The 27,442-nt window shown below is 42.1% G+C and overlaps 1 protein-coding gene across 2 annotated transcripts in view; it reads right to left on the bottom strand.

Moving 5' to 3' along the window:
• The window catches only part of LOC109891025 (ankyrin repeat and SAM domain-containing protein 1A), a 45,333-nt gene extending 24,689 nt beyond the window's left edge, over positions 1-20,644 (bottom strand). Inside the window, exons 1-2 of one of the 2 annotated variants that reach the window (XM_020483272.2) lie at positions 19,998-20,644; positions 12,831-12,900 (exon numbers count right to left, since the gene is read on the bottom strand). In XM_020483272.2, the coding sequence (XP_020338861.1) occupies positions 12,831-12,900; positions 19,998-20,288 (361 nt within the window). In that variant the 5' untranslated portion in view covers positions 20,289-20,644. The remainder of the gene's footprint in view (positions 1-12,830; positions 12,901-19,997) is intronic. The other variant, XM_020483275.2, reaches the window with a different exon arrangement.
• Positions 20,645-27,442: the final 6,798 nt, after the last annotated feature.

Genomic DNA, 27,442 nt, shown 5'->3' with positions numbered 1-27,442 from the left:
TCATTTGGGACGACAACCCCTCCCAGGGACCAGCGGGCCTAATTACTGACTGACAGAGGGTCACTCCATCGCTCCTTTTACTGTTAGGGGGAACTGGGTCACCAGCTCAGCCTGGTAAATGGGTCTTGACATCCAGTTTGGGCTAGTGTGCTTTTGCATATGGAAAGAGAAAGCTACCTAGGTCTAGACTTGGCTCAGAGGGAAACCAGACAGACCTATTTAGGGAGAGGTAAACGCTCTACTGCCTAGATGAAACACTGTCTATTTTATCGGCGTGAGAGGAATGTTTGCTCCCTGTCAACACATCAACAACTCTACCAAAATGAGCCGCAGAGTTGAATTAATTCACGGGAACGGAAGACGGACTCTATTCCTTTGAACGTCAGAAGAATGGCATACACAAACTGAGCTGCAGGATGTCTCCTGTGTGTTGTTGGGAAAGCTCTCTCTCTCTTTCCCTGCTCCCTTTTAAGCTCATTTACTCAATGCTCATGTAACAGACAATTGAAGCACCTTCAAACCACAAATGCAAACAGCACAATGCTTAAGCATTCAAAATGCCACATGGAATTGCTGGGATGTTTCTAGAGGCAACTTGGCACAGTCTCATATTAAAAAATGTTATAGTTTAGAATTAATTAGCACAACTTGGCTTCAGGCCATCCCTGGGAAATGATCTATGGAGAGAGGGGGATGGGAGGAATGGGAGAGAGGGATGGAAGGAATGTGGGAAAATTGAGCTAATTTACAATGGTGGGATAAGGGAGGGTAGAAGAGTGACAATTTGGCTTCTCCCTCCCTCACTCATCCTCTCCCCCTCTCTCCCTGGGTCCAATTCCAATGACAATGTAATAAGCCTGAGTACAATCAGGAGATAAAATCAGCAAGCTATGACTCAGCTAAATCTGTGACAGGCTCCTGCTAAGTCCTCTGTATGACAAATGTAAATACAGAACTAGTCTAGTAGCACCATCTACATCAACAAACACATCAATTACCGTATTTTCCAGCCACATTACGTAGAGTACAATAACCTCAGGTTTGAAAAGAAAAGGAAATTAAAATAATATCCAGTGGTATCGAGTAATTGGGATTCAATACATCTTTTTAAGTGAAGGAGAGGAAAAACTAAATTGGTGAGTTTTATGACTAATGATAATAAATGATGTGTCAAGGATAATTTATCGACGTTATGACTGAGGCCTGTTCGGTGTAATGGGCACACATCGTCAGAGGGAGGCAGCTGTGCTGTATGATGTCATGAAAAAGACCGTCAGCCTGCAGTGGGTAGCTAGCTATTTCTGCAAATTAATTCATAAGATACTGTACATTAGGCCCACCTACAATACATGTTACAACATTAAGCCTAAAGAGTGTCATTATCAATATGAGTTTGACAAAAAATCCTCAAAGCAAAATGACCCATAATTCATTGAGGTACATAGTCTTATAGAGGGATCTAAGGGAGGCTGTTGTGCAAGGGAGATACCATATATCAAGTTGGGAATGTAATCTAAACAAATTCAGCCATTGCCAGTTGGCTTCCCCCTGAGCACAGCCTGAAGGACAGACTCGATGAAGCAGAGCATCAATTCAGCCACTATTGAGACACAGCACAGGAAAAATGACAGTCAAGTGAGTTTTAAATTAGATTTATTTTAAAGTGGAAATACACTTCACCCCACAAAAAAACCCATACAGATTACATAAGTTGCACACACAACTAATGACACATTGGATTGTTTCGATTTATGGGGGAAACAAATCTTCATATATTTTTAAAAAATGTTATAGTACTTTTTGTGGGGGGTGGGGGTAGATCAGCTTTAATATTTCAGATAGATTGTGGGTACTATCAATTTAATTGTTTACATCATTTCTAATCCCAATATATATATTTTTTAAATTATTAAATTATTATAATTAATATTATTAATACAGTTATTATTATTTTCCCCCCAACCCTACCCTGATTGGAGAAAACACAATACATACATACATACGTACATACGTACATACATACATACATACATACATACATACATACATACATACATACATACATACATACATACATACATACATACATACATACATACATACATACATACATACATACATACATACATACATACATACACACACACACACACACACACACACACACACACACACACACACACACACACACACACATACACACATACACACATACACACATACATACATACATACATACATAGAATTTTTCAAGTTCTGGATTTTCACACACTGCGGCCAATCCACCAATCATTGTGATCTTAACTCCAACCCTCCTATGTCCACAGATGAAACCATCTCTCCCAGTTTAATGCAATTTTGCAATTTCCTTTTGCAATACATCCCTCCATTTCACTGTGATGTCTTACGATGGTCCTGAACCTCCCTATTTGTTTTTTTTTTACAGATATTGCCCTGAAAATAAATACTTTAACCAAGAGTATAATGAAATTTTTCCCATTGACTGATCGCGTTTTTTCAGATCCCATAAGGAATACAGTTTGCAGGTCCATCTGGGCCCTGATATTATGACATAACAACCATTCCTGGACCTGACTCCAAAAGCAAGCTACCGATGGACAGTATCAGAAAATATGCTCTGCTTCCACATGGCAGAGTCTGCACAAGGCTGACTGTTCAATGCCCCATATATTGAGCATTCTTTTTGGAGCAAGTATTTTATATAATAGCTAAAATTGAAACGAACAGATTTATGAATCAATTGTTGTTTTATATATCAGTTCATAGACCCGACTTGAATTGTATATGACATTGGTGTAAAACATTTAGACTTTAAGTAAAACTGATACATTTTCAATTTATACTAATCATTTTAAGCATTTTGTGACTTTTAATGGGTGGCAGAAAGACTAATTCTTTAATTTCTTCTTTAAGTAATTGTCTCTTCCAATTTTGTGGAATAGCCGCGATGAGTTGGTTAGAATTTTGTCTTATACCTTCATACACTGTTGTTAGTTGCTTGTGTGACATCATTTTACCGGCCTTGTTTACAATGTTCTTCATAAATATTATACCCTTCTTGTACATTTTTTCCCAATATATACAATACCGTTCAAAAGTTCGGGGTCACTTAGAAATGTCCTTGTTTTTGAAAATAAATCTGAATTTTTGTTCATTAAAATAACATCAAATTGATCGAGAAAACTTGAATCATCGGAGTACATTGATACTTTTGTCTGTAATCCAAACATGTTTAGCCCTTTAATGTTATCATTAGCTAGCAGTTCAATGGCCATAATAAATAGGTATGGCGACAGAGGGCAACCCTGTTTTATACTTCTTGACAATTCAAAGTTATCAAAGAAGTAACCATTATTTATTATTTTACATATAGGGTTGTTGTACATTACTTTAACACATTTTATTAAAGATTCTCCAAAGTTGAAAAATCCAGGCACTTGTAAACAGATTCTAGACATACTGTATCAAAGGCTTTCGCAAAAATCTGCCATAAAGATTATACTGTACCTGGTTTCCCTGCACTCTCATTGTCTTCCATTATTTCTAGTAGTTGTCTAATGTTGCCTCCAATATATCTTCCTTTTAAGAATCCCGTCTGATCGTGATGAATTGTTGTACATAACTGGTAGGACCTTTTTTATTCTATGAGCAATACGGTTTGCCAATAGTTTTGCTTCGCAACATTTTTATTTTTATTTATTTTTATTTCACCTTTATTTAACCAGGTAGGCTAGTTGAGAACAAGTTCTCATTTGCAACTGCGATAAAGCATAGCAGTGTGAGCATACAACAAAGAGTTACACATGGAGTAAACAATTAACAAGTCAATAACACAGTAGAAAACAAAGGGGGGGTCTATATACAATGTGTGCAAAAGGCATGAGGAGGTAGGCAAATAATTACAATTTTGCAGATTAACACTGGAGTGATAAAAGATCAGATGGTCATGTACAGGTAGAGATATTGGTGTGCAGAAGAGCAGAAAAGTAAATAAATAAAAACAGTATGGGGATGAGGTAGGTGAAAAGGGTGGGCTATTTACCAATAGACTATGTACAGCTGCAGCGATCGGTTAGCTGCTCAGATAGCTGATGTTTGAAGTTGGTGAGGGAGATAAAAGTCTCCAACTTCAGCGATTTTTGCAATTCGTTCCAGTCACACGCAGCAGAGTACTGGAACGAAAGGCGGCCAAATGAGGTGTTGGCTTTAGGGATGATCAGTGAGATACACCTGCTGGAGCGCGTGCTACGGATGGGTGTTGCCATCGTGACCAGTGAGCTGAGATAAGGCGGAGCTTTACCTAGCATAGACTTGTAGATGACCTGGAGCCAGTGGGTCTGGCGACGAATATGTAGCGAGGGCCAGCCGACTAGAGCATACAAGTCGCAGTGGTGGGTGGTATAAGGTGCTTTAGTGACAAAACGGATGGCACTGTGATAGACTGCATCCAGTTTGCTGAGTAGAGTGTTGGAAGCCATTTTGTAGATGACATCGCCGAAGTCGAGGATCGGTAGGATAGTCAGTTTTACTAGGGTAAGCTTGGCGGCTTGAGTGAAGGAGGCTTTGTTGCGGAATAGAAAGCCGACTCTTGATTTGATTTTCGATTGGAGATGTTTGATATGAGTCTGGAAGGAGAGTTTGCAGTCTAGCCAGACACCTAGGTACTTATAGACGTCCACATATTCTAGGTCGGAACCATCCAGGGTGGTGATGCTAGTCGGGCATGCAGGTGCAGGCAGCGACCGGTTGAAAAGCATGCATTTGGTTTTACTAGCGTTTAAGAGCAGTTGGAGGCCACGGAAGGAGTGTTGTATGGCATTGAAGCTTGTTTGGAGGTTAGATAGCACAGTGTCCAAAGACGGGCCGAAGGTATATAGAATGGTGTCGTCTGCGTAGAGGTGGATCAGGGAATCGCCCGCAGCAAGAGCAACATCATTGATATACACAGAGAAAAGAGTCGGCCCGAGAATTGAACCCTGTGGCACCCCCATAGAGACTGCCAGAGGACCGGACAGCATGCCCTCCGATTTGACACACTGAACTCTGTCTGCAAAGTAATTGGTGAACCAGGCAAGGCAGTCATCCGAAAAACCGAGGCTACTGAGTCTGCCGATAAGAATATGGTGATTGACAGAGTCGAAAGCCTTGGCAAGGTCGATGAAGACGGCTGCACAGTACTGTCTTTTATCGATGGCGGTTATGATGTCGTTTAGTACCTTGAGTGTGGCTGAGGTGCACCCATGACCGGCTCGGAAACCAGATTGCACAGCGGAGAAGGTACGGTGGGATTCGAGATGGTCAGTGACCTGTTTGTTGACTTGGCTTTCGAAGACCTTAGATAGGCAGGGCAGGATGGATATAGGTCTGTAACAGTTTGGGTCCAGGGTGTCTCCCCCTTTGAAGAGGGGGATGACTGCGGCAGCTTTCCAATCCTTGGGGATCTCAGACGAGATGAAAGAGAGGTTGAACAGGCTGGTAATAGGGGTTGCGACAATGGTGGCAGATAGTTTCAGAAATAGAGGGTCCAGATTGTCAAGCCCAGCTGATTTGTACGGGTCCAGGTTTTGCAGCTCTTTCAGAACATCTGCTATCTGGATTTGGGTAAAGGAGAACCTGGAGAGGCTTGGGCGAGGAGCTGCGGGGGGGGCGGAGCTGTTGGCCGAGGTTGAAGTAGCCAGGCGGAAGGCATGGCCAGCCGTTGAGAAATGCTTATTGAAGTTTTCGATAATCATGGATTTATCAGTGGTGACCGTGTTACCTAGCCTCAGTGCAGTGGGCAGCTGGGAGGAGGTGCTCTTGTTCTCCATGGACTTCACAGTGTCCCAGAACTTTTTGGAGTTGGAGCTACAGGATGCAAACTTCTGCCTGAAGAAGCTGGCCTTAGCTTTCCTGACTGACTGCGTGTATTGGTTCCGGACTTCCCTGAACAGTTGCATATCACGGGGACTATTCGATGCTATTGCAGTCCGCCACAGGATGTTTTTGTGCTGGTCGAGGGCAGTCAGGTCTGGGGTGAACCAAGGGCTGTATCTGTTCTTAGTTCTGCATTTTTTGAACGGAGCATGCTTATCTAAAATGGTGAGGAAGTTACTTTTAAAGAATGACCAGGCATCCTCAACTGACGGGATGAGGTCAATGTCCTTCCAGGATACCCGGGCCAGGTCGATTAGAAAGGCCTGCTCACAGAAGTGTTTTAGGGAGCGTTTGACAGTGATGAGGGGTGGTCGTTTGACTGCGGCTCCGTAGCGGATACAGGCAATGAGGCAGTGATCGCTGAGATCCTGGTTGAAGACAGCGGAGGTGTATTTGGAGGGCCAGTTGGTCAGGATGACGTCTATGAGGGTGCCCTTGTTTACAGAGTTAGGGTTGTACCTGGTGGGTTCCTTGATGATTTGTGTGAGATTGAGGGCATCTAGCTTAGATTGTAGGACTGGCGGGGTGTTAAGCATATCCCAGTTTAGGTCACCTAACAGAACAAACTCTGAAGCTAGATGGGGGGCGATCAATTCACAAATGGTGTCCAGGGCACAGCTGGGAGCTGAGGGGGGTCGGTAGCAGGCGGCAACCGTGAGAGACTTATTTCTGGAGAGAGTAATTTTCAAAATTAGTAGTTCGAACTGTTTGGGTATGGACCTGGAAAGTATGACATTACTTTGCAGGCTATCTCTGCAGTAAACTGCAACTCCTCCCCCTTTGGCAGTTCTATCTTGACGGAAGATGTTATAGTTGGGTATGGAAATCTCTGAATTTTTGGTGGCCTTCCTGAGCCAGGATTCAGACACAGCAAGGACATCAGGGTTAGCAGAGTGTGCTAAAGCAGTGAGTAAGACAAACTTAGGGAGGAGGCTTCTGATGTTGACATGCATGAAACCAAGGCTTTTTCGAACACAGAAGTCAACAAATGAGGGTGCCTGGGGACATGCAGGGCCTGGGTTTACCTCCACATCACCCGCGGAACAGAGAAGGAGTAGTATGAGGGTGCGGCTAAAGGCTATCAAAACTGGTCGCCTAGAGCGTTGGGGACAGAGAATAAGAGGAGCAGGTTTCTGGGCATGGTAGAATATATTCAGGGCATAATGCGCAGACAGGGGTATGGTGGGGTGCGGGTACAGCGGAGGTAAGCCCAGGCACTGGGTGATGATGAGAGAGGTTGTATCTCTGGACATGCTGGTAGTAATGGGTGAGGTCACCGCATGTGTGGGAGGTGGGACAAAGGAGTTATCAGGGGTATGAAGAGTGGAACTAGGGGCTCCATTGTGAACTAAAACAATGATAACTAACCTGAACAACAGTATACAAGGCATATTGACATTTGAGAGAGACATACAGCGAGGCATACAGTAATCACAGGTGTTGAATTGGGAAAGCTAGCTAAAACAGTAGGTGAGACAACAGCTAATCAGCTAGCACAACAACAGCAGGTAAAATGGCGTAGACTAGGCAACGGGGCCAACAGATAAAACAAACAAGCAGAATGGAGTACCGTGATTTATGGACAGTCCAGCGTGCATCAGCTATGTAGCCAAGAGATCAGTGTCCAGGGGGCAGCGGTGGATGGGGAAGGGAAGCTGGACTGGCGAGTGTTATCCAGGTAAAAAAAAAAAAAAACGAACAATGACTAAATAGCTTGTAGCTAGTTAGCTGGTTAGCTTCTGGAGGTTCTTGAGTGTGTTCTAAAAATAAATAAAAAATAATAGCGATTCCGTATCACATTGGATGAGGCAGGTTTCCGGAAGGTATAAACAAATTAAAAGTCAAAAGAGATAGAAAGTAAATATGGGTCCGGTGGGCGTTTGGGACGCGGCGATTCAGGCGGTTAGCAGGCCTGTGCTAACAAGCTAACAGTTTGTAGGCCCGGGCTAGACAAGGTAGCAGTTAGCGGACCGGAGCTGGACAAGCTAGCAGTTAGCAGGCCGAATTAGCAAGCAGGGAGATAGCGAGGGCTAGAGAGTTAGCCTTTGGGGGACGTCGCGATGGGGTGAGTCTGTTTATTCCTCTTCATGCGGTGACATCGATAGACCGGTCGTGGGCCCGGGTATTGTAGCTCAGGAGTATGCTACGGTGGTAGCGCAGGCCGGGCTAGCTTCAAGCTAAGTGGGTGGAGACGCTAGCCAGGGGTAATCATCCGGGGTTGCGGTTTAGCTAGATAGCTAGTTGTGAAGATCCAGCGTATTTGGAAGCTTAGGTTTAGCAAAATGTTTTTAAAGGGATAGCTATGTAAAAAACGAAAAATATGTAAAAAACGAAAAATAAACAAAATATAAACAAAATATACAGGGACACGACACGACAGGACGACTTACTGCTAAGGGGCCTCCAATTTTTTAAAGAGACGGGGTCTTTGTATTGCCCCCCTGGCTCCTGCTTCAGTAGGAGAAAAAATCAGTCCCTCTGTTTGTGTGTCCGACAGTCTGCCATTTATACATGAGTAATTAAAACATGATAGTCATGGATATGTCAGTAGTTCATAAGAAGTTGTACATATCTCTATTGGAATGCAATCAAGACCAGGGGTTTTCCCCGTCTGATAGAAATCAATTGCCAACCATAGCTCGTCATGTGCAATTAATACTTCACAACAATACTTTTTTTCTGTTGCAGATAGTTTTATCTATTTTTGGGGGGAGAATGATATCACAAAACTCATCGTCAAGTGAGGTTGAAGGAACTTGACAAAAGAACAATTGTTTAAAAAAATTGTACTTCCTCATTTAAAAAAAATCTCTGTTGGTGAGATAAAGATTTCTCCATCGTTTGCAAAAAAAAAATTTGTAGGATCTTTTTGGTTGTGCTTCTATATTGAAGGTTTAGAAAACCTTTTTGCAGTTCTCCATCCAATTTGCTTAGTTTTTTTATGAAGATGAAACCTTTCTTTCCTGAATAAATTTCTCAAACTCGTTTTGTTTCGCATCTAGATTATTTAGTGCTTATGTATTACATTTATCTACACCATTGATGTGTAATGTTAGATTTTCAATTTCTGTTGTAAGTCTTTTCTCCATTGACCGATAACATTTTTGTTTTTGGGATGAAAGTTGAATTGAATGGCCTCTAAAGGCACACTTAAAGACATCCCATATGATAAGTGGGTCCCCTGAACCTGTATTGTTCAACAAAAAGTATGTTATACATTTCTTCGTTTTTGGTAAGAAAGTAGTGTCAGTCAATAATCCCTGGTTAAATTTCCAATATCCCTGTCCTCGCGGAAAGTTTGTCATTGTTACAGTTGATGTTAGAAGTTTACATACACCTTAACCAAATACATTTAAACTCAGTTTTTCACAATTCCTGACATTTAATCCGGGTAAAAATTCCCTGTCTTAGGTCAGTAAGGATCACCACTTTAATTTTAAGAATGTGAAATGTCAGAATAATAGTAGAAGGAATTATTTATTTCAGCTTTTATTTCTTTCATCACATTCCCAGTGGGTCAGACGTTTACATACACTCAATTAGTATTTTGTAGCATTGCCTTTAAATTATTTAAGTTGGGTCAAACGTTTTGGGTAGCCTTCAACAAGCTTCCCACAATAAGTTGGGTGAATCTTGGCCCATTCCTCCTGACAGAGTTGGTGTAACTGAGTCAGGATTGTAGGCCTCCTTGCTTGCATAAGCTTTTTCAGTTGTGCCCACAAATTTTCTACAGGATTGAGGTCAGGGCTTTGTGATGGCCACTCCAATACCTTGACTTTGTTGTCCTTAAGCCATTTTGGAAGTATGCTTGGGGTCATTGTCCAAATGGAAGACCCATTTTCGACCAAGCTTTAACTTCCTGACTGATGCCTTGAGATGTTGCTTCAAAATATCCAGATCATTTTCCTTCCTCATGACGCCATCAATTTTGTGAAGTGCACCAGTCTCTCCTGTAGCAAAGCACCCCCACTACATGATGCTGCTACCCCTGTTCTTCACGGTTGGGATGGTGTTCTTTGGCTTGCAAGCCTCCCCCTTTTTCCACCAAACATAACCATGGTCATTATCACCAAACAGTTCTATTTTTGTTTCATCAGACCAGAGGACATTTCTCAAAAAAGTACGATCTTTGTCCTCATGTGCAGCTGCAAACCATAGTCTGGCTTTTTTGTGGCTGTTTTGGAGCAGTGGCTTCTTCCTTGCTGATCGGCCTTTCAGGTTATGTCGACATAGGACTGGTTTTACTGTGGATATAGATACTTTTGTACCCGTTTCCTCCAGCATCTTCATATGGTCCTTTGCTGTTGTTCTGGGATTGATTTGCACTTTTCGCACCAAAATACTTTCATCTCTAGGAGACAGAATGCGTCTCCTACCTGAGCGGTATGATGGCTGTGTGTTCCCATGGTGTTTATACTTGTGTACTATTGTTTGTACAGATGAATGTGGTACCTACAATTTGGAAATTGTTGCCAAGGATGAACCAGACTTGTGGAGGTCTACAATGTTTTTTCTGAGGTCTTGACTGATTTATTTAGATTTTTCCATGATGTCATGCAAAGAGGCACTGAGTTTGAAGGTAGGCCTTGAAATACATCCACAGGTACACCTCCAATTGACTCAAATGATGTCAATTAGCCTAGAAGCTTCTAAAGCCATGCCATAATTTTCGGGAATTTTCCAAGCTGTTTAAAGGCACAGTCAACTTAGTGTATGTAAACTTTTGACCCACTGGAATTGTGATACAGTGAATTATAAGTGAAATAATCTGTCTGTAAACAATTGTTGGAAAAATTACTTGTGCCATGCCCAAAGTAGATGTCCTAACCGACTTGCCAAAACTATTGTTTGTTAACACGAATTAGTGGAGGGTTTGAAAAACGAGTTTTAATGACTCCAACCTAAGTGTATGTAAACTTCCGACTTCAACTGTATATGGAGGGATATGTTGATGATCTGATCACATTCAATTCTTAATCAATACCTTTTTCACTTTTGGCACCATAGAAAAGGCTACCAGAAAATTATCAATCTGACTAGCTTGATTAAGTCTCCTCCAAGTATATCTTAAGAGATCCGATTTTTTGAGCCTCCAAATAGCCATCAATTCCAACGTATCCATAATTATCATAATCTCTTTGAGCGCTAGAGGGTGATAGTTGGTAGTATGATAGCCTTTATGGTCTATTTACGTACTTAAAAATGTGTTGTAGTCCCCTATCATTACAATAGAGTTATTTGTATCTTGGAGACTAATTTGATTATTGTAAATATTTTGAATCGTCATTATTCGGTCCATATAGATTTATTAGCCATAACTTTTTATCTTCAAGTAGTACATTAAAAGCAATCCATCTTCCTTTTGGATCTAGTTTAACAGATTGCACCTCAAGATCTAGATTGTTTTTTATAAGAATTATATCACCTTTGAATTCCTTAGCACCGTGACAGAAATAGATTTGACCATCACACTTTTTTCCCAAGCCACTTCATCAGAAAGTACTGAATGATACATTTCCTGTAAACAATAAATAACGTAATCCTTTTCCTTTAACCATGTAAAAACTGTTCTTCTTTCCCTATTATCGCCAAACCATTGGAATTATAGCTTGCTATACTCAATTCACCAATTACCATGTTGGACTCTATTTGACAAAATTACCACTATCCTAGTCACCATTTTGAGATACTTATCCATACCTACCAGTGCCACCAGTATAAATACCTGTCTGTTATCCATGTAGCTGTACCATGATAGTTGCCCTGCTAAACATACTGTAGCCCCAACTGGCTCTAAGTAGACCTCTAGTTATCCTACAATTTCCCTCCCGCAAAAACCTTCCCCTTCCCAAGTAGAAATGTCGTCCCTGTGACTGACAGACCACCCCCGTACACATAGATCCTAGGGTCCTTAAGAGGTTGGGACACTTGAAAGGAGAACAAAGTGCCACTTACAGAACAAAACCAGGTTAGTAGCCATAAGCATGTCTAACCTTTTCGCCTCGGTTATACTATATGTAACTATTTATTTTTTATACGCATACATGAATTCCTTCCCACAATTGAAAAATAATAATGTAGGCACTTCCTACAAAGGATTGTTATCTTTATCAAGGACAAGCAGTAGAAAATCAACATTTAGGCATGCAGAAATTATTATTTTATATTACAGCTTGTGATTCCATCCTGTATGGCCCCTAACATCATTACTCTATAGAAACGTCTGTTTGATGCATACAAGCACACGCCCCATCCACACATACACATCTACACCTCTCCCCTTCCACCAATACCCCCACCTACACACTCACACAGGCCCTCATGCACACACATACACAAACAGTTGTTTCATCCCCAGAGCCTAGCTCAAAAGTAGACTTGCTATGTGAATGCATATACCATTGTAGTTGTTTGAGAGGCGTACCAAAATTGAGCAGGGATGGGAAGATTTGATAAGCCAATGTATATTCCTGGCTGATGGAGATTGGATACCCCCCTTCCCCAAAACACACACTCACGCTGGTCCCCTGTGGAGACCCTTTTTCCCCGGCACCCCCTGTGCAGTCAGACCATTATGATGCTGTGCTGCCAAGGCCACAGTATTCTGCCCCCTCCCTGATTGTCAGAATGTGACCATCCCCCAAAGGGTTACAGCCAGTGTTGCTAGCACTGCCACTACCTTGGTGGGGTACTCCACCACAATTCCCACTGGCTATCATTTATGTCTTAGATAATAGGGTTGTTGGCTGTTAGTCGAAGACACATCGTAGACACATTCTACCTGTAATGAAGGTTAACCCTTTACCAGAACACTCTATCACAAGGCTGACATACAGCTTACTGCAGCATTTACCTACATGAAGGTATTCAAGACAATACAAATAAATAACATTTACCTGGGGATATGCACTGCTTGTCATTGGACGATTCGATGCCTGCTCCAATCAGGTTCATTATCTTGTCAATCTGAGGAGGAGGAGCAGAACAAACCAGATATGGTTTCCCTAAGATTCAACAATAGCACTATTAAACATATTCATCATTTCCATAACACAAATAAATGTAATATAGTATATTTTCAGAGTCTGTAACCTTATCCTTTACTGCTAACATTTCTTAAGACAGGCCAAATCCTTGATTAATAAGCTTCAACATTTGCTCATACATCTTGTGTCTGTATGTTTACAGACAGTGTAATGTTGATTGAATATGGAGGCTGACTGAGGAGGAGGGCTGAAGATGAAGGAGGGTTGTTTAAGAGTAACATGCTGACCACACCGCTTGTGTCGCGTGTGCGGGCATTGCAAAATAAATGTACACAAACATGTTATTCAATCATTTCTCCCACACTGCTCACGTGTGTCAACAAGTGTCTACATAGCCAGGTGCTAAAATAGAACTTGTTTCTATTTGTGACGCTTGACGTGCTGCAAGTCCCACCTCACCCAGCTCCTCATTGTTTTTTATGAGCATATTCCCACATGGGTGATTGAAAAATGTACTGAGGTCCACACTCCTGTTTGTGGTGGTAATGCACCTTAAACTTGGTTGCCAACTGCCATACAAAGTCCAATGAAGAAGAAAAATCCTAAAGGAGAGATTACTTGAAACAAACTCAGTTTACCCTTTTATCTGTGGATTAATTGTCGGAGGAGAGGGCCTTGTGCATTTCAGGTGAAATAACAACCCAATGTTTATATCCCAGGACAAATTAGCTAGCAACAGCAAGCAAGCTAGCTAGCTAAATTGCCATAAATGTTTAATGCTTTTCAACCTGCCACCAAATTTATATAGTTGGTTCAGTGTTAATTTTGATATTCCAACCTGCGTGCCCTGATCGTGTCTGGTGTGGGTGGACAAAATCATCATGCGCGCGCAAGCGGTCTGGTCAGCATTTACACAAAAATGTTGGTAGCGTTTTAATGGTCATTCACACTCCCTCCACCACTCAGCAAAAACACAGCGGGGTAATAGGGTCACTCACAATTTAAAGCGTTTGAACCTTGTGTGCACGAAGCACAGGGGAAAGTGGCAGGCCAAATAGATCTCTGCAAAATGACCTTTATGAGATTAAATAAGGCTCTCTGCCCCTTCTCTGAACAGAAAGGGAAAACATGCAGTATACAGAGAGAAACAACAAGTCTGCCTGGGGGTTAACACAGAACAATACAGCAGATTATGGACCTAAAACCTCTTCTCTCTTGGAAAAGAAAGGATCATAATGTATCTTAAAAGCAAAGTCAAGAAGAATATTGCAGTAATATTGCACAGTTTAGCCTTGTATTTGTGTGTGAGAACTGGTGTGACATTCTCCAGCACCCTTTCCTCTAGATAGATTGGGATTATGGGAAGAGAGCTTCTCAGAGCCATGGAGGGAGCTAACTGTACACTAACTGTTCAAGTGGTAGCTAATACCATAATACAGTGCTATCCTGTGATTAAATCTGTATTGTATACAACTATAAGAGGATGAAAATCTGAATTTGCTTTCACTAATTACACTGGAGACAAATAAAGGGCTATTTGATGCAATATTTAGTATTTGAGAAGTCCTATGCACTTTGCTAGTGGCATAAACACTCAGGAAAAGCCTTGATTCATTTAGAAGTCAGACACGTGGGAAGCATGGCAGCTCCCTACAGCGATACAAACCTTACATATTCCACTTTGAATTAACCCAGATACATTCTGTCACACACATACCAGCACCACATTGGCCATAGTGCACCTTATTTCGGCCCAAAAGCAGCTTTTTCCGGAATTCCATCTCATTACAATTAAAGAGGTAAATTATTTCAGCCCGAGAGTAACAGAATTAAGGCTACATAATTGTCCCACATCATCACTCTTTCCAGATGTGCAGGACATCAGTTGAGAACAAATCGGTGGAATATGTGTACAAAAAACTAGTCAATGTAGCTATCATAACGCATAACATAATAGATGATTTTTCAAACTGAATTGTGAATTGTCTTACAGTAGAATGCACATATGCACTATTTTCCAGTAAGCTCTTGAGTGGCAAGCCTTTGATTAGTGTGACAATGAGTGGGAATAATCAAGTATGGTGACTAGACGTCGACCAATTAATCGGAATGGCCGATTAAATAGGGCTGATTTCAAGTTTCCATAACAACATTGGTATTTTTGGGCGCCGATTTTGCAGATTCTTATTTTTGTATACCTTTATTTAACTAGGCAAGTCAGTTAAGAACACGTTCTTTTTTTCAATGATGGCCTAGGAACGGTGGGTTAACTGCCTTGTTCAGGGGCAGAACGACAGATTTTCACATTGTCAGCTCGGAGGATCCAGTCTTGCAACCTTACAGTTAACTAGTCCAACGTTCTAACCACCTGCCTCTCATTGCATTCCACGAGGAGCCTGCCTGTTACTCGAATGCAGTAGAAGCCAAGGTAAGTTGCTAGCTAGCATTAAACTTGTCTTATAAAAAACAATCAATCATAATCACTAGTTGGCCTCCCGGGTGGCGCAGTGGTTAAGGGTGCTGTACTGCAGCGCCAGCTGTGCCACCAGAGACTCTGGGTTCGTGCCCAGGCTCTGTCGTAACCGGCCGCGCCCGGGAGGTTCGTGGGGCGACGCACAATTGGCCTAGCGTCGCCCGGGTTAGGGAGGGTTTGGCCGATAGGGAAATCCTTGTCTCATCGTGCACCAGCGACTCCTGTGGCGGGCTGGGCTCAGTGCGCGCTAACCAAGGTTGCCAGGTGCACGGTGTTTCCTCCGACACATTGGTGCGGCTGGCTTCCGGGTTGGATGGCGCTGTGTTAAGAAGCAGTGCGGCTTGGTTGGGTTGTGTATCGGAGGACGCATGACTTTCAACCTTCGTCTCTCCCGAGCCCGTACGGGAGTTGTAGCTATGAGACAAGATAGTAGCTACTAAAACAATTGGATACCACGAAATTGTGGAGAAAAAGGGGTCAAATTCAACAAACAAAAAACAAAAAAAATCATAATCACTAGTTAACTACACATGGTTGATGATATTACTAGTTTATCTAGCGTGTCCTGCGTTGCATATAATCGATGCAACGCTGGGGGATGATTTAACAAAAGCACATTTGCGAAAAAAGCACAATCGTTGGACGACTGTACCTAACCATAAACACCAATGCCTTTCTTAAAATCAATACACAGAAGTATATATTTTTAAACCTGCGTATTTAGCTAAAAGAAATCCAGGTTAGCAGGCAATATTAACCAGGTGAAATTGTGCCACTTCTCTTGCGTTCATTGCACGCAGAGTCAGGGTATATGCAACAGTTTGGGCAGCCTGGCTCATTGCGAACTAATTTGCCAGAATTTTACGTAATTATGACATAACATTGAAGGTTGTGCAATGTAACAAGAATATTTAGACTTATGGATGCCACCCGTTAGATAAAATAGGGAACGGTTCCATATTTCACTGAAAGAATTAATGTTTTGTTTTCGAAATGATAGTTTCCGGGATTTGACCATATTAATGACCAAAGGCTCGTATTTCTGTGTTATGTTATAATTAAGTCTATGATTTGATAGAGCAGTCTGACTGAGCGATGTTAGGCAGCAGCAGGCTTGTAAGCATTCATTCAAACAGCACTTTCATGCATTTTTCCAGCAGCTCTTCGCATGCACAGCTCTGTTTATGACTTCAAGCCTATCAGCCTAATGGCTGGTGTAACCGATGTGAAATGGCTAGCTAGTTAGCGGGGTGAGCGCTAATAGCGTTTCAAACGTCATTCGCTCTGAGACTTGGAGTAGTTATTCCCCTTGCTCTGCAAGGGCCGCGGCTTTTGTGGAGAGATGGGTAACGCTGCTTCGAGTGTGGCTGTTGTCGATGTGTTCCTGGTTTGAGCCCAGGTAGGGGCGGGGAGAGGGATGGAAGCTATACTGTTACACTGGTAATACTATAGTGCCTATAAGAACATCCAATAGTCAAAGGTATATGAAATACAAATGGTATAGAGAGAAATAGTCCTATAAATACTATATTAACTACAACCTAAAACATCTTACCTTGGAATATTGAAGTCTCATGTTAAAAGGAACCACCAACTTTCATTAGTTCTCATGTTCTGAGCAAGGAACTCAAACGTTAGCTTTTTTACATGGTACATAATGCACTTTTACTTCTCCAACCCTTTGTTTTTGCATTATTTCAACCAAATTGAACATGTTTCATTATTTATTTGAGGCTAAATAGATTTTTATATATGTATTATTTTAAGTTAAAATAAGTGTTCATTCAGTATTGTTGTAATTGTCATTATTACAAATAAAAAATAAATAAATCGGCAGATTAATCGCTTTCGGCTTTTTTTTATCCTCCAATAATCGGTACCGGTATCGGCGTTGAAAAAAATCATAATCGGTCGACCTCTAATGGTGACCACAAAGAAATATATTACATTATACATATTATAGCACAGTTATGAAGTCAAGGGCCTGTTGATGGACTCTGTTAAATCAATTGTGCTCCTCTTAAAAGTGATCAGACTGTATTCAGGTGGGATCTATATGCTAATCCTCTTAGTGGGCACTTCAATCTCTGCTGCTGTCACACTGTTCTGTTACCCACATCAAGGACCCAGGGAGAAGACCTGTTGGGAAGCTTACCCTAACCAGGGCCTCTCATGGGTCTATCGCTCAGGATTAAATCTGTATAGTAATGTATAGTATCCACATTATTTTTAATGGGAATTCAACTCATTTAAGACAGTCAAGCCACAGCTATTAATTTAGCTAAGTCCCCATATGAACAAAAGTTAATTGGTTAATTATATACCCATCTGTGTAGATCATGACGAATCACTGTCAGCTATAAGCTTTGAGCTGGATAGCCATTAAACTACTTTACCAATTAGCAATTAGGAGCCTGGACTGTAAATCCCTTTGCCAGATTGAATAGCAGCAGCTCGTTATTGAACTTTTCTCCTGCCTTTCTCAGTATCTAGGCACAATAAGAATGTGTGGTCCATAAGTATTGCCTTTTCACTGCAGGTACACTACAGTTCAAAAGTTTGAGGTCACTTAGAAATGTTCTTGTTTTTGAAAGAAAAGCATTTTTTTGTCCATTAAATCAAATTGATCAAGTTGATGTTATTTTAAATGGACAAAAAAATGTGCTTTTCTTTAAAAAATAAGGACATTTATAAGTGACCCCAAACTTTTAAACTGTAGTGTGTATTACAAATGAACGGTGAAGTTTAGCCATCAGGAGGTAATATGAGGCAGGGGGTTAAGCCAGATTGGTATGTAACAGGATCACTAATGCAGGACACGCCACAGTACAGACTAATAGACTGATGGTGGAACCAAGAGGGCACCTCAAAGACGGGAGTTTTTTTATGGATCTCATTGCCATGCCTGTTTCACCTATGGACTATGTTCACAGCTGAACTGCCCATTGGCTCCATGCCTAGATGACGAGAGGAGAGACTTTTAATCAGATGTTCAATCAAGCATATTTGCTCACATGCCCGACACAGCCTGCTCTCTGTCAGTCTGGCGCAGTGGGATGGGGACATCAGGTGGATGTGTTTCGCTGGGTGAGCCAATGCAGACCCAATCTGTCAGGTGAGTTTGTCAAACTAGATATTATAAATAGATCTCTGCCCCAGCTAGCCACATGAATTATGGAAGGACTTAAACCAGCATATGTGCTGAACATGTTAGTCTTTCCAAGCTGAAATTATTTTCAGCCAGCGCCCCAATAGACTAGAGCAATGTTAACACAATGAGGGAAATGGACGAGAGCATGCCACAACACACTTATATGCACGCACGAGCAAACACACACTACAACCACAATCATCTCTCTGATATAAAAAGCTCATTTGAAGTACTCTCACTAATGAATGGAGATGTTCAAAGCATTACTAATGAGTGGAGGTATGGAGATATGCAATCTTTAACAGGTCTGGTTTGGACACTTGTTCCTTTAAAGAATTTAACAAATGTGCTCAAGATGTAAAGCTGTTGATAATTGATGTCATCAAACCTGTCATTAGCATACCGTGTGATGATCCCTTGCTTGCTAGAGTGCTTTCCCGCAAGGAGGACCACTCTTATGCTTAAATGCCCTCAATATAACCCTTACATCAAATCAAATAATTGGGACAAGCATAGGGCAGGCTAATGACAAGAAATTACAAATATACCGGTAAATGACTTCAGAAAATTATGAACAGTGTGTGTGTGTGTGTGTGTGTGTGTGTGTGTGTAATTAGAGCCGGGCTCTGGACTGTCTGAGTGGGACGGGCCGTTGTTAAGCTCCTTATGAGTATGTCTGAGTAAGTATTTGTCCCTGCGTCCTCTCCCCCATCCTGCTCCAAATGAATCCCTAAAATCTACACGAGAAACAGACACACGGGGGCAGCTGCAAAACAGGATGCCCTTGAGAACAGGACACCCCACCCAGCAGGGCCTGAGTAAACAGTATTGTCAGGGAGCAGAGAATAGAGGGGAGAGCAGAGAGAGGGCCGGGGAACTAGGGAATAACAGGGGGAATGGCCACGGGAGGAGACACTGCTGAGCCAAAAGAGGCAATAACCTCTATCTAGACTAGAGTTCAGCACAATGCATCTTTAGACCAGGATGGAATCTGTATACATACAGTAAGCGCTGAGGCTGGGGCTCTGTCCTGTATTAGCCTTCCAGAGAGCAGGAGAACCAGTGGGAACAGGGGAGACATTGAACCATGCATGGGCTGACCTCTGGGAAGCAGTCTGGCTGTATCTGGAGTGACATTCCAAGCCCAATTAGCCTTTTGTGCCAGGGCTGCTATGGGGTATCGGTGGGAGTGATCAGGCCACTCATGCGTTCAGCACTTGCCTACAGGCATTCTGCAGTGACTGTATAGGTAAAGTCAGCGCCACTGCTGCCCCTTCCCCTCCTGCCTCTCACTCTTCTTCCTTCCTCTCTTTATCCCTCATTACAATACTCCCCCTCCTTTCCCCCGAGCCCCTATAGGAGTTAAAAAGCTCAATTGGTAGCCTGTCTATGCATTAACTCTCCCAGTGCCAATCCCTGCATCTTCTCCCACCCAGAGAGCCCAGAGTATTACCTCATCCCACTCTGAGGCGAAGGAGGGCGATCTCTCCATCCGTTTTTTCCCAGAGCTGCAGTTGGTCACAGACTCACAGTGGCCATTCAGACCCCCATCCTCTTCACTCAGGGAAGACACAAACAGGTCTGAGTCTGACTTGGAGAGGCTGCGGGTCAGCTTCAGGTCCACCGGAGCCCTCAGCCTGACTGGAGGTACAGACACGGCACCTGGTGACTCCCATGCCTTGGCCTTGGCAGTGTGGACAACCGTGGCATAGATGGGATCAGCGTCCAGGAGGGAGGCTGACATGACTGTTGAGCTGCCTGTGTGGCAGTGTTAGAATCTTAGCCTCCCTGTTCTCAGGCCTCAGGCAGCAGTTTCTCCTCCTTTTCCAGCAGCCACTGGTAAGAGTAGATAGTGCTGTAAAACACTGTAGGATCCAGGAGTCTCAGTCTGTGCCGAATTGTTGTTTTCTGGGTGAATTCTGAGAAAAATCCAGACAGAAGGGATGATGTAAGAAACTGTGTGACAGAAAACCGCCTACTACATCGATTCCTGTTTAAAATATATCAAATCTATTCCTGTTTAAAAAATGACATCTATTCCTGTTTAGGGGAAGGGAGTATGTAAAAGAGAGGCTTGCTGCTATGTGTGTCCATGGCTCAGATACAACCATCAGGCGCCACCCACTAGTGGTATCCGGCTGCCCTCCCCTTAGTGACTGCTGCCTCAAAGAGACTTTTTTAAACGTTTTCCTTCCCCTCCCTGAATGTCTTTCACTTGCTTTCGCTCTCTCTCTTCCTCCTTTCTTATTCTTAACCAACATAGTATTGTTCAAATGGATTTTAAACAAACATGGCTAGACAGACTATTCCCGACAGGACATACACAGAGTTTACAAAACATTAGGAACACTTACTTTCCTAATATTGAGTTGTACCCCCTTTTGCCCTCAGAACAGCCTCAATTCGTCAGGGCAAAATAAGATTTTGAATGGGAATAAATGTTTTCTTGAGCACTTGGATAGTAAAACCAATGTGTGTGTGTGTGTGTGTGTGTGTGTGTGTGTGTGTGTGTGTGTGTGTGTGTGTGTGTGTGTGTGTGTGTGTGTGTGTGTGTGTGTTGAAAGCAACACAAGGTGTTGAAAGCAATCCACAGGGATGTTGGCCCATGTTGACTCCAATGCTTCCCAAATATGTGTCAAGGTGGCTGGATGTCCTTTGGGTGGTGGACCATTCCTGATACACACAGGAAACTGTTGAGCGAGAAAAACCCAGCAGCGTTGCAGTCTTTTTGTCACACTCTGAATGACACACATACTGTACACAATCCATGACTCAGTTGTGTCAAGGCTTAAAAATCCTTATTTAACCTGCCTCCTCCCCTTCGTCTACATTGATTAAAGTGGTTTAACAAGTGACATCAATAAGGGATCATAACTTTCACTTATATCCACCTGGTCAGTCTATGTCATGGTTCTTAATGTTTGTATTCTCAGTGTATGGCTGAAAGTAGACACTAGAGTTAAAAAACAGGAGGAAAATCCCAAAACGTGTGTGATAAACACACACACACACACACACACACACACACACACACACACACACACACACACACACATTGGTTTTACTATCCAAGTGCTCAAGAAAACATTTATTCCCATTCAAAATCTTATTTTCCCTAACCTCTAACCATAACCCTTAAACTAAAGCTAACCCTAACCCCTAACCCTAAACCTATCCCCTAACCCTAATTCGAACCCTAACCCTAACCTAACCCCTAAGCCTAAAATAGCCTTGTCAGAATCTTCCTTGTTTTACTGTCCTTGTGAGGACTTTTGGAACCCAAAATGATAGTACAGTTAGACCAAACACACACACAGAGACACAGAGAGAAAGAGAGAGAGAGAGAAAGAAAGAGAGAACGAAAGAGAGAAAGAGAGAGACAAAGAAAGAGAGAGACAAAGAAAGAGAGAGACAAAGAAAGAGAAAGAGAAAGAAAGAGAAAGAAAGAGAAAGAGAGAGAGAAAGAGAGAGAGAAAGAAAAAGAAAGAAAGAAAGAAAGAAAATGATCCCAATAAGGCACTAGAATAGAATCAGATTCCACATTTTTCAAGAATCGAGCTGCTTTTTACTGTTCTAGAAGGATGCTCTCTCTGTGCTTGTTATTCTAAAACTCATCAAACATAGCGACAGTTAGTAAGTCATTTGACAATTAGTACTTAATTAAAAAACAGCTGCTTACAGGAACTGTAATAGCTTTCAAAAGACCATGTGAAATCCCCATTCATAAGCTTTCCCATACCTGCAAACTTTGTCTGGACTGTATCCTGAGAGGAGCTGCCGTCCCGTTCTTCGCCTGTACTCTGACTCCCTATCGGAGGACTTAGTCTGTCCTGTCCTGATTCGTGGTGGGGATCTAAGGCCTGGCCTAATTCAGACTGACAGCTGGGGTGCCTGCCTGTTCAGAGGGAGGGTTGTCTAGGATGATTCCTCCACCACAATGTGTGCTGTACCACTGGGTCTTGGATAAGCCCCTGCATGAATTAGTAGAGTATATTTTCTAGTCATGATATTTGCTCCATTAGGCATTGCAATGGTTAAAATGGACAAACAGACTTGATGACTTGAGAAGAATGCTGTACAGATCCCACACACTCTCAAATGCTGAGCAGTCTATTCATCAAGGGTGGATTCTGACAAAGGGCTCTCTTTTAAGGCGTGCTTAGCATTCAGCAGTGCCCGCTGCTCTGCACTGTGTACGCCTGCCCTGTAGTGCTCTCAGCCAGCCAAGTCCCTGGCCTGCCCACCTCTTCCCTTTGGGTAGGGCTGGTATGTAAAGTCGTGGCCAAAAGTGTTGAGAATGACACAAATGTTAATTTCCACAAAGTTTGCTGCTTCATTGTCTTTAGATATTTTTGTCAGATATTACTATGGAATACTGAAGTATAATTACAAGAATTTCATAAGTTTCCAAGGCTTTTATTGACAATTACATGAAGTTGATGTGTAACAGCATTCCTCCTACTCTTCTGAGGAGGAGAAGCAAGAAGGATCGGAGGACCGATGAGCAGCGTGTGTCACGTTCTGACCATAGTTCTTTTGTGTTTTCCTTGTTTTAGTGTTGGTCAGGACGTGAGTTGGGTGGGCATTCTATGTTTTGTGTGTCTTGGTTGTTTTTCTGTGTTCGGCCTAGTATGGTTCTCAATCAGAGGCAGGTGTCGTTGGTTGTCTCTGATTGGGAATCATACATAGGTAGCCTGGGTTTCACTGTTTGTTTGTGGGTGATTGTTTCCGTGTCTGTGTTTTACACCACACGGTACTGTTTTCGGTTTTCACATTTGTTGTTTTTGTAAATTGAAGAGTTAAGTTTGGATTTATTATTAAATAAGATGAACACCCTCCATGTCGCCTATTGGTCCTCCGATCCTTCTCGCCTCTCCTCTTCAGACAAAGAGGAGGAAAACATTACAGCGTGTTAAGTGTCCATAACGTTTTATTTATCAACACAAACTGAACACTACAAAACAATAAACGTGAAACGAATGAAACCGAAACAGTACCGTGTGGCAACAAACACACACACGGAAAACAAACACCCACAACTCAAAAGTGAAACCCAGGCTACCTAAGTATGATTCTCAATCAGAGACAACTAACGACACCTGCCTCTGATTGAGAACCATACTATTGCCTTTAAATTGCATTCCACAACCTTTCCACAATAAGTTGGGTGAATTTTAACCCATTACTCCTGACAGAGCTGGTGTAACTGAGTCAGGTTTGTAGGCCTCCTTCTCGCACACGCTTTTTCAGTTCTTCCCACAAGTGTTCTATAAGATTGAGGTCAGGGCTTTGTGATGGCCACTCCAATACCTTGACTTTGTTGTCCTTAAGCCATTTTGCCACAACATTGGAAGTATGCTTGGGGTCATTGTCCATTTAACTTCCTGACAGCTTTAACTTCCTGACTGATGTCTTGAGATGTTGCTTCAATATATCCACATAATGTTCCTGCCTCATGATGCCATCTATTTTGTGAAGTGCACCAGTCCCTCCTGCAGTAAAGCACCCTCACAACATGATGCTGCCACCCCCGTGCTTCACGGTTGGGATGAGTTCTTCGGCTTGCAAGCCTCCCCCTTTTTCCTCCAAACATAACGATGGTCATTATGGTCAAACAGTTCTATTTTTGTTTCATCAGAGCAGAGGACATTTCTCCAAAAAGTATGATCTTTGTCCCCATGTACAGTTGCAAACCGTAGTCTGGCTTTTTTTGTGGCGGTTTTGGAGCAGTGGCTTCATCCTTGCTGAGTGGCCTTTCAGGTTATGTCGATATAGGATTCATTTTACTGTGGATATAGATACTTTTGTACCTGTTTCCTCCAGCATATTCAGAAGGTCCTTTGCTGCTGTTCTGGGATTGATTTGCACTTTTCGCACCAAAGTACGTTCATCTCTAGGAGACAGAATGCATCTCCTTCCTGAGCGGTATAATGGCTGCGTGGTCCCATGGTGTTTATTGTTGTGTACTTTTGTTTGTACAGATGAAAGTGGTACCTTCAGGCGTTTGGAAATTGCTCCCAAGGATGAACCAGACTTGTGGAGGTCTAAAATGTTTTCCGAGGTCTTGGCTGATTTATTTAGATTTTTCCCATGATGTCAAGCAAAGAGGCACTAAGTTTCAAGGTAGGCCTTGAAATACATCCACAGGAACACCTCCAGTTGACTCAAATGATGTCAATTAGCCTAGAAGCTTCAAAAGCCATGACATCATTTTCTGGAATTTTCCAAGCCGTTTAAAGCCACAGTCAACTTAGTGTAGTCAACTTCTGACCCGCTGGAATTGTGATACAGTGAATTATAAGTGAAATAATCGGTCTGTAAACAATTGTTGGAAAAATTACTTGTGTCATGCACAAAGTAGATGTCCTAAACGACTTGCCAAAAGTATAGTTTGTTAACAAGATACTTGTGGAGTGGTTGAAAAACTTCCGACTTCAACTGTACATGACACAAGGGATAACATTCTAGCCAGAGAGAGAGAGAGAGCACAATAATCAGCACCGAACACAACCACCCTCTACAGTATGCCATAACACACACTGGGGTCTGACAACTTCAGAATAATGACGGAAAATCTGAGGTGTAAAAAACAAATCATTCATAACCATTATATCAATTTGGAAAGGTTCTGAATGTATAATAAATGTTTACAGAGATGTAATGATGCCTTACCGGTATATCAGAGGAACTACAACAAGAAGAAATACATCTGCTCCATCATCTGGCTGCAGAGCCCCAGGGCAGAGATGATGACTCATGAACACGGTCCTCCAACCAAGCAAAGCACTGCCAGCAAACACAGCAGCACCTTGTAGTAAACACGTGCAACGCAAGGACCTCTCCGTGTTTCAGTTTGTTGTGTATGCTCTGACTCACAACTGCATTTTAGATTTTGGGGTTCCTAGGCATTTGGTCTCGAAGGTACTTTGCACCTATGTATCCCCAGGCCCTCAATTTACATTTTCATAACACGCAGAAATTCCATTACTTCCCTCGTGCTTGAAATCATTACTTCTCTCTGCAAACCTCGTGCTTTACATCATCTGGACAGGCCCCAGATGACCTGCATTCATTCTAAGAAGTGAAAGGGCGCCATTGTGTTATAAAGATATTCAAACAGAGATGTTGTTGCCTTCTGTGAATCAAGCTGTTTGGCTTGAATACAAATCTTAGAACCAAGCTAATTCATACTAGTGAAAAAAGGGGGGAAACAGGTAAAACACTGCCTGGTGCCTACCTCTCAGAGACGCCTTGTATAAAATGAAACCACACATTTCATTGCAGTTTATTAGTGGGTTATTGTGCCTGTATGCTAAGGATGAGAAGTCCATCTTTTAGAATAATTAGAGAATTCCATGAACTCACATCAAGCCTCACTAGGGATTTGGAGAATTTGCCTGGGCCATGACACTGACTTTCAGCCTCTTAGAACTTAGAAGCTCTTACAAAGTCAACCTGTCACATGTACTGTTTCTCAGCACTTTCATTTATAGCCCTGAATGTGGTGCGGTTGAAAAGACATGTTCAAATGTGGAACAGTAATTCAATTATAATCTGTAAGAGTTCTGGAGGCTTTTAATTACTGTTTGAACTGAAACACATTTTTCAAATCATGTTAAATGATTCAACATTGTAAGGAAAATAGTAGGCCTATTATCAATCGGGAAACAATATCAAATGACTCTAATCTACAGCAACTCAGACACACACAAAACATAAACGATAATGGTAACTGACACTAAGACTATGAAGTCGGAGGTCGGCTCAGATACTCAACAAAAGACATCTACCAGCTCAGAGAGCTCATTCAAGATGGACAGGCAGTCCTGAAAGGCTCATAACCGTCACAAATGGAGCTGACCTCCCAGCAGAGGAATGTGAAGGAGAGCACGCATGGCTGACTGAAGACCCAGCACAGGACATCTATCAGTGTCCTTTCATCCCAGCGTAGAGATGAGAGACGACAACCCAACAGACCGAGACTGTATACCATGCCACAAATGTCTTTCCTCTACGAAAAGGGTCTGGTCACCTCTGAAAAACTTGTGAATATGTTCATAAACAAAGAGAAGTAAACTGTGGAACTGTGGAAGAGACATACAGTACTAGAGAAAATTATATCTGATATAAAGGTGGACACACACTGAACTTCACAAGGGTTTGTGAACCTTTGGTTTATTCCTCCTTCCAGTCATCAGAACCTGATAGGGATCCTGTTTAAGGGCTTAACTGGACAGGTATTGGAAGCAATCTCTTTCATTCAAATTGTACAGTAAAGCCAGATGGCCCATCAGACTGGCATGCCTGGAAACTACACCAAATACTGTATCAGTCTCAGACAATGAGATACATAGCCACTATATTAGTCACACTAGTTACTTTAATTTTAATTGACTTGGATTCATGCACTGCTGTTATTGCTTCTGGCCAAATACCGATCTTTATTTTATTTAAACTTTATTTATAAACTTTATTTAACTAGGCAAGTCAGTTAAGGACAAATTCTTATTTACAATAACGGCCTACCAAAAGGCAAACGGCCTCCTGCGGGGACGGGGGATGGGATTAAACATTTTACATTTTAAAATATATAAATATAGGACCAAACACACATCACGACCAGAGAGACAACACAACAATACATAAAGAGAGACCTAAGACAACAACATAGCAAGGCAGCAACACATGACAATACAGCATGGTAGCAACACAACATGACAACAACATGGTAGCAACACAACATGGTAGCGGCACAAAACATGGTACAAACATTATTGGGCACAGACAACAGCACAAATTTCAAGCAGGTAGAGACAAAAATGCATCATGCAAAGCAGCCACAACTGTCAGTAAGAGTGTCCATAATTGAGTCTTTGAATGAAGAGATTGAGATACAAC

The sequence above is a fragment of the Oncorhynchus kisutch genome, linkage group LG5 (genome assembly GCF_002021735.2).
Source record: "Oncorhynchus kisutch isolate 150728-3 linkage group LG5, Okis_V2, whole genome shotgun sequence".
Lineage (NCBI taxonomy): Eukaryota > Metazoa > Chordata > Actinopteri > Salmoniformes > Salmonidae > Oncorhynchus > Oncorhynchus kisutch.
This window is presented reverse-complemented; position numbering and strand designations above follow the sequence as displayed.